Source organism: Triturus cristatus, chromosome 7, assembly GCF_964204655.1.
Source record: "Triturus cristatus chromosome 7, aTriCri1.1, whole genome shotgun sequence".
NCBI lineage: Eukaryota > Metazoa > Chordata > Amphibia > Caudata > Salamandridae > Triturus > Triturus cristatus.
In genome coordinates, this window is record NC_140590.1 from 721,847,232 (window position 1) to 721,863,435 (window position 16,204).

Below are 16,204 nucleotides of genomic sequence, written 5' to 3' on the forward strand. Positions count from 1 at the left end.
GCTTCAGGCGGTACAGATTTTTTAAACTCAGTATCCTATACTTTAGAGCTTGGCGGCTCAGGCATCCACCAGCAAAGTGAATTCAGATGCCAACCACTCCGCCAACAGGGATTTGAAAAAAGTGTATACCTTTGGCAGCCTCATGTTCTCTTTGTCTAGCCTTGCCCTTAAGTAGATTAATGCCAGCATTGTCCTTGGACGTTATACCTATGCACTGAAATGGTGGGTGAGACACTACCTGTAGTTCTAGAATAACCGTGACCTTCACTGGTCTACACTAATCCAGAATGGCCGGGATGCAGCTAAATTTATCATCTGGTTGGGCCTAGACATCACTGACTGGCTGGGTAGGGCCATGGTAACTAGAGTGGTGCTTTGGCGCCACACATGGATGAGGTTTACAGGCTTCTCCGGTGGTGTCTAAGTGTTCTTTCTGGACAGTCCGTTCAACAGGTTGTTTGACGAGAAGGTGGATTCAGCCCTTGAGTCATTTGAGGAAACTCTAGCAATTGCCTAGTGTCTGGACTTTCAGCTCCAGTTCGACAATCCCCACAGCAATTTACCCCTTTTTAGGGCTCGCACCGAGCAGCGATGCAGTGCGCAGCACTGCTCGCGCAGGCGAGAGCCCTTTTGTGGAGGGTTCCAAAACGGACCCTGGAATCGCACACGCTCGTGCGTGTGCGATTCCTTTTGGGCAACGGTATTGGCGTTTGCGGTCTTCTTTTTTAGAAAGACAGCACGCAATAGGCCAAAGGCGGTCGCGTTGCTCCACCCATGCCTATTGGTGTCTGTTACCCGCACGCCGACATCTGTTTTCAATTATCGTGCCCAGACACGGGCGCGATAATTGAAAACAGATCGCTCGCTGTGGCGCGCGCGCGCACCACTCGCAGGTGTGTTCTTGGCTGCGGTTTCCATCTCGTTGAATAAGGAGGCATGCTTCTGACGCGATTTCATAAAGGATAGGTAGTTAGGTACTGCTACGTTTAATTTGTTTGCCATCTGTGAAATATACCATGTTTTTTAATTGTTTCCCACATGCTACTCAGGAATTCAAAGTACCACATACAGCGCATGACAAAAACAAATGTAAGGATGTGTCTTTTGTCGGTCTTCTAATTGTCCACTAACAGCTTTCCCAGAGCCACACTTTCCTCTCTTAGAGTCTGTAATCGCAGCCTTGGCAGAGGACCTGCTCATAACGTCTGTTTAACACAAAGGATCTCGGTATTGTAATGGGAATTCATATTTTGCTCTTGGGTGCCTTCATACGCACTGGCCCATGTACTTTGACAGGCCTATTCAATGCTTGTTTCTTAGGGCGCCGGTTTTCATCACTGGGGATATGAGTCCACCCGAGGGTCTGCACAGTTTGGGGGTATCACTCCAACCTAGTAGCCCTTCATCTGTTCCAGGGTGGTGCTTTCGTGGTCTCATGGATCCGCCTCGAACGTTGATCCGATCACAGGGACCAGGAATCTAACCGAGGCGCCCTGGAGTGGTTGGGTGTCATTCCCCTGGCGTCAGGGCCCATCTTCAGCATCCGGGTGGCTATAGAGGGGCACGAGCACTAGTTCTCTGAGGCCCCCGCCGATGCCCGCATGTCAGCGGGATCTGTGCCGAGCCCGGAGCCAGAACAATTCCTCTCAGTCCAGTGGAGAGCCGGAGCGTGCGAGGCAGGCCCAGGTGAGCGGAGGGAGAAGGCAGTGGACGGACAGACGGCAGAGAGTAAACAGGTGACACCGAAAAGCATAAAAAAGACCTAGCATAAAACTGAAGCACTTTCCAGCATGTCTGACAGTGAGACCCACACGCGGCAGGCCACCCAGGAAGCACCGGAAGCGCCTGAGACCACCTGCGCAGAGCTCAAGGTCGCCATGGAAAAAATGGTGAGTGCCCCTAAAATGTGATGATTGCCTACAGGAATGTACCCCATAATACTACTGAGCACAGCCTATACAGCGCGAACCACAAACTGGGCTGTTATTAGGTGCTATTACTATTAAATGGGACGTCTGTGGGGGTTTCGTTTTATTGACCTTTGGAAATGGAAAGGCGGACATGCCGGGATCCGAATGGGAAAACAGCAGATTATACACCGATCTGAACTGTACAGCAGGTGGGAGGAGCCTTATAAACTAGCTTGCTAAATATGGCAACCCATGGGTTGCAGTTAACAGAGAGGTCTCTGCAGCGCGCACATTAACCAACTGAGCTGTCTTACTAGGAGCAGAACCAGTGACCTGTAATTGAAGCAAACATCCCTGCGGTTAGAAGAGAAGCGGCCATGGGCGGTCACCAGGCAGGTGACTGGGGTGTACTTGAAGGACAGGCACTAATCTGGATGCCTTGGGTTTTATTTTTCGCCAGCGAAATAAACCGGATTTTGTTCTGTGGGCGAACAAAAAATACAGATGTTACTTGTCATACTTTTATGACGGACTTCTCCGGCTTCATCTAGCCGTGAGCTCTCGTATGCACTGGAACTGCAATATGTGAACTGCGGTCTGCGCGCACGTATCACCGTACCTAGCAAAATAAACCAGTTGGATGACTTATTGCATGTGAATCCCTGTGACTGGCGCATTTTCACGTGTCCTAAAGGCACCAGAACGCTTTGCCTCTGCCCCAGATTACATTACATGAGGTCAGAATTTGTTTTAGGCCCGGGCAGAAGAAGCGATTTGCCCAGAATCATAGGATGTTGACCCTAAGACACTAAACGGACTCGGACCTGGTCCCCCAGTTCCAAGGTCAGCAGCGCAGCCGTTAAGCCACATCACCTCCATGCTATAGCCGCTTGAGGATTCAGGCCGCGTGTGCATCTCAGATTTCTGCAGAAGGCGCATCCACAATCTTTGCAGTTTGCTGGAAGTGTAGCCTTTGGCCTCCAATGTGTGCAGATATATCTGCAAAAAGCACATTTACTCGCCGAGCTCATGTACTATCTTCAGGAGCTTCTCTGGTGATCCAGTGATCTGACAGATGCCAGATATTTCACCCAAATCTCCAAAAAAAAAGAATGACGACTTTCTTTGCACTTCAGATAAAAATGGGTCCGTTCTCTGCTTCCATCTAATGCAGGATCCACTCACGACACTGCTCTTTATACCACATTCCTGGCGCCTTCTTCCAATATTATTACTTGGTGCCATGTTACCTGAAGCACCTTCTGGCAGTCCTTTTAGGTAGCCGGCGACCCTGGCTTTTGAGACTCGTATTTCGATGCTTCTCATTATAAGTGAGTGACTGTCAGCACCTCTGTGCAGAGCGCGGCTCGATAGAAGTGGCAGGAACGCCTACAGACGCGGGGCCCATTACAACCGAAGAGTTCCTGTACGTGGGGCCCTTTACAACTGCAGAATTCCTGTTTTTCCATCGCCGACAAGAGGCCTCACGTCGTGTGTGGCACCTTGAATGATGGCTTCCTTCTTAGCAACAGCAGTTTGCACGCTAGGATTTATGAGCATATATCAGAAATGTCAAAAGTGAAACTGCAACTCCCGAAATTCAGCTCATCACTGGTTCAACAAGCATCTGCAATGCAATAGGTCTCGCATTTACGCGAGTTTAAGCTATTGCCATTGTAAATGGCAATGTCTTTTATTTATGTTTTAAAAACCAATACCAAAATAAAAGGCATAGCCATTTACAATGCCAATAGCTCAAACTTGCGTAACTGCGAGACCTATTGCATTGCAAATGCTTGTTTGATCTATGGCAGGAGCTTAGCATATACGCGTCAGCTCCCACCGCCCACACAGCAGGCTTCCCAGCCATTCTGTGGTTGAGACCATGGATCTGGCAGACAAAGGCCTGGCCATTGTGGCAGTGTTCCTCCCAAACCGCTGTACTCCCCACCAAATTAAGCTAAGCCCTTTAGTACGCACACAGTCACCCAGATGGTGTCTGAATCAGCCACTTCCTGCAGGGGTGGCAGGACATCAAATCTGACCAACAGATTATCCAGTCCAACAGATTATCCAGCAGGCAATGCCCTGCCATTTCTGTCCAGCCCCCCACACCTGCCACCTACAGTGGAACGCCTGACGGCAAACCATCTGGAAATCCTACGCCAGGGAGTGTGAGGTATTTTGGCCAAAGGAGGTATTGTGAGGGTCCCTGCATCGAAAGGTGGGACAAAGCTGCTGCTCCTGCTACTTTCTTGTGTTGGAGAAGCAGAGAGGCTTCCATCCTATTCTAGATCGTTGACCCCTTAATACGGTTCTCTACAAAAACATGTTCAGGATGCTCACATTGGCCTAGGTTCTTCCTGCTCAGGATCCCAGAGACTGGATGATAGAGTTGGACCTACAGGTCACCTACTTCCACATCCCCATCCCTGTGATTCAAGTTCGGTCACAAGCACTTTCAGAGTTTACTGTCCTCCCTTTAGGCCTCACCAGTGCCTCTCAGGTGTCACAAATGTGACGGATGGCAGTGGTCAGGGCCCATCTGAGAAGGTCGGGAATTCCAGTCTTTCCCTACCTCAAAGGTTTGCTACAGAGGGAGTGCTTAACACAAACAAACCACCTCAATATGATGGCGAACCTCTTGACATCTCTGGGGTTCTCAATCAATTTGCTGAAGTCACAACTTACCCTTTCATAGAGGCTCCTATTCATCAGAGCTATACTGGGTACAGTGCGCGTTTCGCCCTTTCCTCCGGGGCGAGTCCAGGACTTTTAGAGTATGAACCCTATGTTTCAGCCCCTCTCCTTGGTCTCAGCTAGGGTGACTCTGAGGGTGTTTGGCCTGTTTGCCTCTTGCATTCTGTGTCCTGTTCTCCCAGACTGTTTGCCTGCCCCTGTTGAGCCTCACCTTGGATCCGTCAGCGTGGTGCTGTGGTCGCTACCCTCGGCGTTCCCTCCCTCCCGCCACCGCGTTTCCCATCGCGTGGCCGCTGTGAGGAGCGAGGAGGGGGAGAGAACTACAGTTCCCAGGCTCCCCGGGCCCCAACATCCCAGAAGCTGCGCGAACATCGCACGCGCCAGGAGGCGCTTTAAATTTGGACTCACTCACCGCGTCGCGGTCTCGCGTCGCGGTCTCGGCCGGGCTAAGCCCGGGCAAAGGGCGGGCCCTCTGTGGCCCTCAGGGGACCGAAGGAGACGGAACGGGCCACCCCCTTTGTTCGCTTCATCACTCTGGACCAAAGTATTGAGGTGACATTATCATCGCGCCTGTGGGTTATATATCTGCTCGTGTGGGCTGTTACAGCTGTTAAAGTGTTGCCCTATCTAACTGCCCTGCGTTGTAGCTATTCTTTCGGTTATTCCGCATAGAATGATTAAAGTAAGAAAGACCCCCGTGGCTACAAGATCAACTACTAGAAATAAAACTGTATCATCTACACCATTACCGTCACTTACAGCTATAGATCTAATGCTACAAAAAACTATAGGTGTAGTTGCAGATGCTATCCAAAACACGGAGAGGCGTCTTTCATTGACCCCAAATATGTGCTTCCCAAACCTTGTCATGCATACAACTGCTAATAACAATACTGTGGAGTCCTTCACTAATGCGGAGGATTCGCTTCTGTTGCAATGTTTCACAGGGTTACCTAGTGGCAAAAGTCGTATAAATAACATATCATTAGTTTCACTTATTCCATCGAATAGTACAGAAGGAAGCCCCTCGTTCGTCCCTAACTGTGGGGATAATCTGTGCCTACTTCAACCAGGAAACGTGTTATCAAATTCCCCAGGGGAAGTACTTGCAGAAAGTTCCCCCCTAGCTAACAAAATAATAGCAGATAAATCATCTCCCCCAAAAAAGCTGAAACGGCGTTATGGTAAAAAAACAAAATCAATTCTGCGGAACACTTATAGACCTTTAGGGAACCATAAGCCCTCAGCCAAAGATGTCTGGCTAAATTTTAAACTGGCTAAATCAACTATTAGAGCATCTAATGTGATCGCAACAACTCCAAAGCAAGATGTACTACTGTCCAATGAAAAACAGCCAGAGAATACCAAAATTCTAATAGATCAGATAAGCCAAACCAAGCCAAACCGAAAGGGTGGGTACATTAGATAAATTGTATTTAATAGAACTGGAACAGTTAGTTAGATCTCTCCTTCAGCCTATAAATGAAAAAATAATTAGTATCGAGCAACTTTTAGTGAAGATTCAGAACAAGGATTCTATTAGCATGTCCAAACCCTCCACCGCACCCATACAGATCGACAATGTAGAAATTGTCAGTCCTAATTTGGCATCTCCCTCTTTTCTGGGTGTAACAGATCATAATGACCCAAAACCGCCTATAAGTGTACACAATGAAATAGCAGTAGCGTTGACTATGCCCACCATCTTAGATGGTCCAACAGTGGGCAGCGATGAAAGTGAATGGGCCACGGAAGGTTTATCTCCTGTTCTACTTGATGATCAGGTTGAGCCCGAAAGGCCCATATTAACAGTAAATACAGCTACTAATATACGACCAGTGCAAACACCTATGCTGTCACAACCAAATAAAAAACCCATTCATATTAATCTCCCTCCTGAATCCCACTCATACACCATAGTAATGATAGGTGTACCACAACTAGAAGAGGGTAAGGTAGAGAGATATGGGGACTTGAAAAACAAAGTAAGTCACTGGCTAACCGCCCATAGACCGATCCCCCGCCACATTAGTGGTAAAATTACAAATGTTAGGAGGGTCGATTGGGTGGGCCATAGATTTAAATCCACCGAGGGTGATTGCATCGTTGTTACCTTTAAGGATAACCGTGTGGCAAGGCACATTACTAGCTGGAAGGAAGGCCTGATTAATAGTTTGATCCGCACTATGGATTTAAGTTATTTCTATCCCTCAAGTGCTTATAGTTTTAACAAAATGCTTTCAAACCCCATTATAGAACAGGAGGAAAATCATGTTAATCGTAATTTATATTACAATGATGCAACATCAAGGAACCATGGTCCCTATATCACAGGAAATCATAGACAGTACAGGAGTGACACACTATGGGAGCTTAGACAGGTTACCCACCCAGTATCTTATGAGAGATGGGAGGCCCCACACGGGTTGCATTATCATCGTAACCATTTCCAAATAAAACATCCCGACATCTATTACAATGTACCTACCTCAAATAGGTTTGATGTCTTCCATGAGCAGAATGGCTTAGAGGGGGTTGACTGACTGCATGTTGAACCAGCCCTTCACGCGTATATTGATCACAAGCTAAGCAATTCTGTCCATGGTGAAATCAGGTCCTCACAAGCAGCAATCGTTCCCCCCTTAATCGCTGAATTAGATAGTAACTTTTATGTAGAGCCAGATACAGATCTCTTAAGAGATAGCCTCGCATTAGTCGCATACGAGCACACTAATACATTGCATTATCCGTCTGAAGCTTTTAATCTTCATCCAGCCCATGTAGAACCAAATCCTTTCACAACAGAAACCAAGGGAGTTACACACGCTAAACAACCAAATCGTGTATTAGAATCTATTTCTACTGAAATTGTTACTGGTACCGAGATTGATGATGTTCATAATGCGAGTTTAGTCTCCTGGAATGTAGCAGGTTTGGTTGATAAAATAAGTGATCCTGCATGGTTGGCATTTGTTAAAAAACATGCTCTTATATGCCTTCAAGAGACATGGATGGAAGATAATAATGCCTTCATTGAAGGATACCAAAGCTTTTTTAGGCCAGCAGCCCCCTCAGTTAGTGGTAGATCAAAGGGGGGCTTGGCTATTTTTATAAATTTGGCTTTTTCTTGCCATATACGTAATCGACATTATGTAAATAGAAATATGCAAGTACTTGAACTAAAGAGAGGTAAACATGCTCTGACTTTAGTCAATTTTTATAATGCAATATCGAGCCAAGGGGAATGTAATATACTGCTTCTGAAAGAAATGCTGAGAGAAGGTGCAGGTATATTGCCACGTGATTTATTGATAGTAGGAGACTTCAACGTACATCCATGTGGTAACCCACGAGTCCCTCCCAGGGGATCTCTGGGTTGTGATAGTGTGAATGGTTTTCACTTTGACCACACTAGGCGTGGACTTCACCTAAATGATTTGCTAAATGAAAATAATCTGTCTGTAGCTATGTCTATGGTGCCTGAGTCTAAGGTTCATGATGTTCCAACATTTAAAGGATCAGGGTATGGGTCTTTTATAGATCACATTTTACTATCTGCAGACCTTGCTAATCAGGCTTCTAGTTTCTCTATCCAAACGAACATCTACAGTGATCATAACCCCCTAACTATTAGATTGGGTGGGGGTGTATTTGAACAGCGAAAGCACTGTGAAGATCGGGGAATTTCAAAATGTGTAAATGGTAAACGTCGTCTGAAATGGCACTTGGTAAATCACGATAATCTTTATAATGAAATTAACAAGACACGTGGTGAGGAACTTGCGGCTTGTGTATCAACACCTATGTCTCCAGAGCAAATCATAGTTATCTTCGAGGATGTGGTGTCAACAGTAGGTTCTATGTTATCAGTTTCAGTGAAGGGACAAGTTAGTAACAATCCTAAATGGTTTGACCATACTTGTTCTAAGGCAAGCAGAGATTTAAGAAAAGCATTAAAAATTAAACCTAGAGATCCAGGTCTAATTAAAAATCTCCGATTGATCTATAAAAAATCACTTGATAAACGTAAAAAGGAAATTAAGGCCTGTACCTGGGAATCTTTGCTTGATCCTTCAATTCTGGGTAATAGCAGTAAATTTGGGGAAATTATCAATAAACCTCTGTTTGATAACCCCAGTGATACTGCACTAGGTACTAATATCCCAGAGGAGGATTGGATCAATCATTTTAGTGTAATCTTTAAAAGCAACGAGCAACAGGCAGAACACGATTTTTTAACCTCTAAGGAGAATTTTCTGTGTTTTTCAGTCAAAGAGGTAGAAAAGGCCATTCAAGGGTTAACTGGTAATAAGGCACCAGGCCCGGATGGCTTACCCCCGGATCTTTTTAAATCTTGCACTTTATTATGGGCCCCTGTTCTCACGAATGTAGTAAATGCAGCTGCGACCTCTGGATGTCCAAAGTCGTGGGGGCAATCGACTATAGTTCCTGTGTTTAAAAAGGGTGACCGTAGTAGCCCGTTATGCTACAGGCCAATTTCATTAATTAACACTGTTGCAAAAGTAGTAGGGGGTGTAATTTTGAACAGGTTAACAACATGGGCATGTGAGAATAATGTTATATCCCCAATACAATATGGCTTCAGACCTGGCCACTCAACAGTAACCCAGTGTCTGAACCTATATTTGATTGTAGGCAAATATACCTTGGCCTGGCAGGGAACCATTCATATGGCTTTTATGGACCTATCGTCCGCTTTTGATTGCGTGGATAGAGGTAAATTATGGGACATTATGTCAAAGATGGGCGTTGAGCAGAATTTAATTCACCTATTGGCTGATTTGCACTCCGATACAAGAGCTAATGTCCGTTACACTCAAGATTTGAAAGTGACGGGGGATATTAGAATTAATCGGGGTGTTCGACAAGGATGTATCCTGGCCCCATTCCTCTTCAACTTATACATCAACGAGTTAGAGGATTATTTGTTAAGAACAGGTGTGGATTACCCTTTTGTAGGTCGAAAAGGTGTTCCAGTCCTGCTCTATGCAGACGATGCTGTCCTTATTTCAAGGACAGCAATCGGTCTCCAGACACTTTTAAGTTCATTTTATGATTTCATGGAGTCTCGAGGCCTAAGCATTAATAACTCTGAGTCTTTTGCTATGAAAATAGGCCAAGGGTCACGAAAACCAAACTCTTTCACCATAAACGGGGAAAAAATTCCAACGTCCAAAACCTTCTCATACCTCGGGGTCCTTATTGATGATCAATTATCTTGGGGCCCTGCTGTACTTAAAAAGAAGGGCGAGGTAACACGCGTTAATGCAGCCATACTTGGCTTTGCGAGAAAAATGGGCAATAGTCCGGTGGCTGCCTTGCTTAAACTATACCAAGCCAAGAGCGTTGCCGTTGCCTGTTATGGTAGCGAGCTCTGGGGCTTTAGCCAGACGCGAGACCTAGAGGTCGCAGAAAACAATTTTTTAAAGAAGGTTTTGAGGCTACCAAGGGGAACCGGAAACTTCTCGGTACATGAGGAGTTAGGTTTACCCTTTCTTAGCGATAGAATAGCAGCAAATCCTCTATTATGTTGGATGAACTCTTGGCTAAACAACGATATACCTCTTACTCACGATATATTAAAAGAAGCCCTAACCTGGGATGGTAGGTTCAAGGTCCCGTGGTTGAAATACATCAACGACCGTCTGACTGAAATGGGACGGCCGGACCTGTTCTCAATCCCAAATACCATAACTAAAGCAGATGTTACTTTCGTGAAAAAAACATTTATGACAACTAGGTATCTTGCCCGGGAGGAGGGTGAGCTTTTGAAAGACAGTGTCAGGAAACATGTCCTACTTAAAACTTGTTTACTAATGGAACCGTATTTATCATGGCCTATGTCTGGCTACGATCGTTTTTTATTGACAAGGTTCCGTTTTGACCCGTTTCATCTCTTACTGGCGGTACCAAGAGGGGCCCATCGAGGTCAAGTGTTGCCTGCTTGCGGCTGCGACGGGAAGTCTCCGCAAGATTTGGCGCACTTTTTATTTATCTGTCCTTATTACACAGTACCTCGGAGGCTATATTTAAAGCCTTGCTTAAAAAAATTAAAATTCACACAGAATAAACCAGCACTTTATTTCCTTCAACTCCTGAATTGTGACTGCACCTTATTTGTATGCAGTTTCTTGAAATTAGCTATTATCTTCAGGAAAAGTATGGAGGGATAACTATGCTGCTATTATTGTTGTACTTTTTAATCCTTTTTAACTTTGTATAATTATTTATATTCTTAACTTGTCTATTCTGTCTGTAACTCTTGTTTTATAATGTTTACATAATCTGCTTGTCTTACAAATGAACTGGATACTTTGTTTTTAAATTGTTTACGAATTGTTTTTGATTGTATGTTTTTGAATTGTGCTTTTATGATTGTAAAGATTACAATCGAATAAAGTTATTATTACTTACTTACTTACTCTTGCATTCTGCTTGCAGACATGCTAGGTGGCACCTGTAAGCTTTACAGTGGGACAACTGGTCGAACTCCACCCAGGTGTCAGAGGAGGCTGCAGAAGACCTGCAATTGGACCAGCTGCAGATTCCTTTCCATGCCCCACCCAGAGTTGATGGTGGTGGCAGATGCATTAGTGCTGGGTTGTGAAGGTCACCTGGGAGAGGGTGAGATCAGAGGTCTCTGGTCTCCGCCGGCAAAAAGATTGCACATCAACCTCCTGGAGTTGCAGGCAATTCATTTAGCGCTAAAAGCCTTCCTGCCCATCATCATAGGATGACTGTTGCAAGCCTATAGGCAAGCTGCAGGGCTTCGCTTATCAATTTGTTTTTCCTCTGGTTCCTGGACAATTTACTGTGAACTTTAGAATATATTTTAGAATAATTGGAGCAGTAAAATACTCCTGTAACAAGTCTTTTAAGATTTCCACGAAAAAAAAGTTCTGGAAATTATCTAGAAAGTCCGATTGTCTCCACTTGTGTTCTAATTGGTAGTTTAGAAGCCTGCCTCTGGAAATCTGTGCCGTGAACTATTTATTACAATGTTGTGACTTAGTCAACTAATGTTTCAAGGTTATGCTGCCATTGGCTGGAACCAATTTGTCCTAAAGAGTCCGCAATTTAAGTGAATGTCCGACACAAGTGCAACAGCAGAGATGGGGGGCTGCTAGGTGAGAAAATCAACGCCAATTTCCCAAGGGCGAAGGCATAGCTGGTCGTGGTCCCTGATGGTGAAACGTGCATGTTCAAGGTGTGTGTTTACGATCCTACCTGGAGACACCGTTGGCGCAGTTCTGGAAATGATTCGCATCATAAAGGCTCAAAATGAAATAACGCGATGAGGCAAACATCCAAGTGCGCAATGTGCATGACAAGAGCCAGGAGGCTCGCGGGGAGTCTTGCATTCCAATCCCGACAATATACCGAGTAATTGCATTTGAGGCATTACTTCTCCTTGAGTGGTGCATTTGAAAGGGATTTGGCAGGCAGCAACGGGAGATATGCACGAGAGGTAATTTCTTACAAGTATGGATACTTTCAAGTCAAGGAAGCCATGGGGTATCACTGGAAGACAGCAGGGAATATACTCGATTCTTACCATTCCTAAAATATTCCCCGTGCTCCCGGTCAGGCAGAAACGGTCTCCCCCTCGCTGCAGCTCTCGGATCTGAAAGACAGAACACATGCTCCTAAGCTAGGCGCTTACTAAGAAGACATTTTGGGATAGGCAACTCCAATGGTACATTTCAGCTTAAGATAGAGATTGCAGAATAACACCCCATGTCCTCCTTAAGCAGCAAGGAAACAGGCTCAAATCACAGAGCCACAGGGCCCAAGAGAAAGGTTAGAAGCAATGGCATTAGAGAAAACAACAACTGCCACCTCTTCTTTTACAGATGTAATGAGGCATAACACACACCACCATCAGTAGGAGCTGAAGAACAAAACGGGCTTTCTGAGAAAAGGCAAACAGCGAGAATAGACCAACAGTTGGCCATGGAAACACGGAAATCAGGGCTAGAAGGGGGTAAACACTCAACAACCTGCAGCAAAATGTCAATTCCTAGACCCTAGGCCACTAGAGCACAGACTAAGACCTGGAAATTCAATATTCAAGTTGAGATACAAGGAGTTAAAAAAAAAACACCAACATTTCCTCAACCCTTGTACCCAAGATCACAATTGCGCAGATTAGATTCCTCTCCTCTCAAAAGACATATTGGGGCTTTGAAAACAGGCCCCTCTTCGCTTGTATGAAGTATGTGTGGACCACTCAAAGCATCAGGCAACAAACTATAGCTGACCGGGATTTGATGAAAGGCCACAAGAACCCAACCCTATTGCACCCACACTGCCAAGACAACCAAAACATATACCACCTTCATTCAGGTCAAGCTGGAAGACTACCAAAATCCCTTTATTTCTCTATGTGGTACCAATGCTGGGATAACCTTCTTCTTCCAAAGGACATGACCTACACCAACTGAGGTCAAGTGAAAGATAAATTACACCACTCTCTCCAAGCATGAAAAGTCTACAATGGGATCATCAAGAATTGCAGACAGAAGCCTGCATGTAACTCACCAAAAGGCCAAGTAATTAACGAATACTGCGCTATCTAACAACATAACTTGAAAGGCTAAATCAACCTTACCAGAAATTAAGCCTGTGACCCACATACTAAATTAAGGGTAATGCAGAACGTTCTCAACCCAGTGAACTATCTTACTAGCCACAAACATATTATTAAGAAGTTTAATTTTAGTTTAACTGTATTGCTTGCTTTTACATTTGTTGTACTGAAATGGACTGAGATAGCCGGTGGAGCAGGAGGCTTGGTGAAGAGGCGACAGGAGACTTGCATGTCAATAATCAATATGTGAAAGGGGGGCACTTAATCAATAGGGAACAGGACTATCAAATTAAAGCATAAATTACATTCGACTGCGACCAGCCTGGTGGGAGAGAACGGGAAATAAGAAAGACATTGTCATTAATTAGAGACAAAATTAGAAGGGGGGGGGGGGCAGGACTGTATCTGCTCTGCACGAACGCACGTAGGTCCCGATCTGCACTTCAGAAGCTGCTGCAATAATGATAACAATTATCTGCCTTCCACCCGGCGTTTAGACCCGAAATGATATTTACATGATGTGTCACATTTTGAGCGAGTTCGCTTGTACAGTACACACTACAAAAGGCCTCACCTCTTGGCACCAGCAAAGGATTTCGGGTGTATTTCCTGGTGTGGACATTTAAGCCAGGAGACACTAAGCAAGAGAAAGGTGGGCGGACACTGGAGGCACGCTGTAATGCCCAGCCCTGCCAAGTACCACTCATCAGGCGTGATACTACCGCATTTGTGTGTAGTGGTCCACATCACCGCATAAAATGCAAGGTCACGCATTTGGAGCGCCTCCTTGACACCGCTGCCGGTGCAGAGGAAGAGACAAGCGGGACTGAAATGGCCACCCTGGCCAAACACTGCTGATCGCATGCTGCTCTGGCACAATGTCTTGCAGTAGTGTCAAGTGTGCAAAGTCTATTGTGAATGGCAGGTCAGGAGTGTGGCGCCGACCACTGGTGGCTGATTGCTCCGCTAGCTGCAGCAAAGAGCGTTCATGATTAGTATAGCTGCTGGGGCCGGCGTTCACGTGACCTGGTGTATCATGTGATTGCAGCAAGCGGAGTAGCCATAACTCTCGGAGCACATGGAGGGCGACCAGCAGGTATATGTTTTAGTTTGCTGGGCCCGTCACGCCGCAGTCATGTTCACTACAGGTGCCTCCTGGATCCCCCAGTCTCTGGATGGTGAGGCAGGCCCCACAGTCAGGAGCAGATGATTGTTACAAGAGGTCCGGTCGGGGTAGCTGAGGTGACGAGCACGCCGCCGCTCACACCACCGTAGCCTGCCTGGGCCTCTCTGAGGTCACCCGGCCCGCCGGCCTTGGCGGCTGATGAGACACCTTTGTGGGCCTGCGGCTTCCCTGAAGCAGAGAGCTGCTCACCATTCAACTGACCCGGGCCCGACACTACTGGCGCCGCTGGCGGGGCCGGCCTGCTGCCTGCAGTTGTGAGAACCCTCATTCGCCTCCTTCTGGGTTTATTCCCCCCCCACCCCACTATTGCAGTCATTATTTTATTCTACTCGAGGTGAGCACAGGGCAGGCACACTGCACCGGTTTTCAAAATAGATAGTCTGACCCTACTACAATAACTGGCGTTGCTGAAATTTACAGAAATGTTCTTTTTTTTGCTCTGGTGTGGTGCACACTATCAATGAGAGAGGTGCAGATCTGACTCCTCGTTGTATTTTCTAACAGTACGATCAGCTTAGAAGGGAAGTGGGTGCTTCAGTTTCTGGTGCTTTCCAGCAGTTTTAACACCTGGGTGTAATTGCTGATATTTATATTTTCCTAGTCTTCATTGCTTGATTTTGTTTCCGAAAAGGGTCACTCATGGTGGTTGAAACATCACTCAATTACACTAAAATTATGAAAACGTCACACATAGCAATCTGAACCCTTGCCAGCTATGAATGCCTGCCACAGCAGGTGAAGGAGAGTGCACCCTGCGTTGGCTTAATGCAGGGCATAAGTCATAAAAAAACAGAATTGGGTGGACTAACCAACCAAGTCAGGAAGTATGCAAGTGACATAATGGCGCATGACATCGAAAATGGCATCACAGGAAGTAGCATCATAACCCATGACCTCATAAGAAGTTATATCACAAGAAGTGACGAAAGATCTTAGGACCTCACACATGTTTAGCAAGTCTATCACGATTACATTTGAGCGCATTACAAGATTTAACAACTTAGATTTTGCGTCAGGGTTGTGCCAAAAAAGCGACCCTGACCCGATGCAAACATACATTAGTTTTTTCCTAAATTTGCCAATAAAAATTTGACAACAAGGAGAAGTGTGGCAATAAATCTATTCTGCTTAACTGGTTGCAAATTCTGCAATTTAAAGTATAATATGGAGTTAAGTCTCCTGCGCATAGATCTTTGTGTGCCCAGTAACTCTCAGGGAACAACAATAATGGTACGATAACTCTGGAGGTTAATGCATTTGCTGGAGAGATTTGAGTTTTGTCTAGTGCCAGTTTTAAATCAAAGTAGCATAGAGAGGTAAAGTGGCTCATGCTAAGCACATCATGTAACATGCAAGTATCAGATTTTTATTTTATGTCGATAGGGAAGTGGGTTACTGCTTTTCACACAGAGATCTTTTTTCAACTTGCCGTTCATAAATTGGAATCCTTCTAATATAGCACAGTGAGCTATGAAGGACATGCAACTCCTACACTTTGTAACCCTCAGTCTTCTGTAGCACATCCTGTACATTGATTTGCACACTTATATGATTTATTGTCAATGTATAATGTGCAAGTGTGATGCAAAGCGCTCTGACACCCTGCACTGGTATGAGTAGCGCTTTGAAAGAAATAAAACAACATAGCAGTATTTAAATTGTTCTTTGTGCGAGCACTGGGATAGACCAACACTCCTGACATTCTCACAGAGCATGCATCTCTCTTATCTACAGGGAATGAGCAAAGTAAAAACAATGACTCCCCAGTCCTGGTGAAGCCGTAAGCGTGGGCGCCTT

The 16,204-nt window shown here is 45.5% G+C and overlaps 1 protein-coding gene across 2 annotated transcripts in view; it reads right to left on the reverse strand.

Moving 5' to 3' along the window:
* Positions 1-16,204, reverse strand: part of ENDOV (endonuclease V) — a 202,229-nt gene that overhangs the window by 55,439 nt on the left and 130,586 nt on the right. For both annotated transcript variants that reach the window (XM_085617425.1, XM_085617424.1), the window contains exon 6: positions 12,187-12,255. In XM_085617425.1, the coding sequence (XP_085473551.1) occupies positions 12,187-12,255 (69 nt within the window). The remainder of the gene's footprint in view (positions 1-12,186; positions 12,256-16,204) is intronic.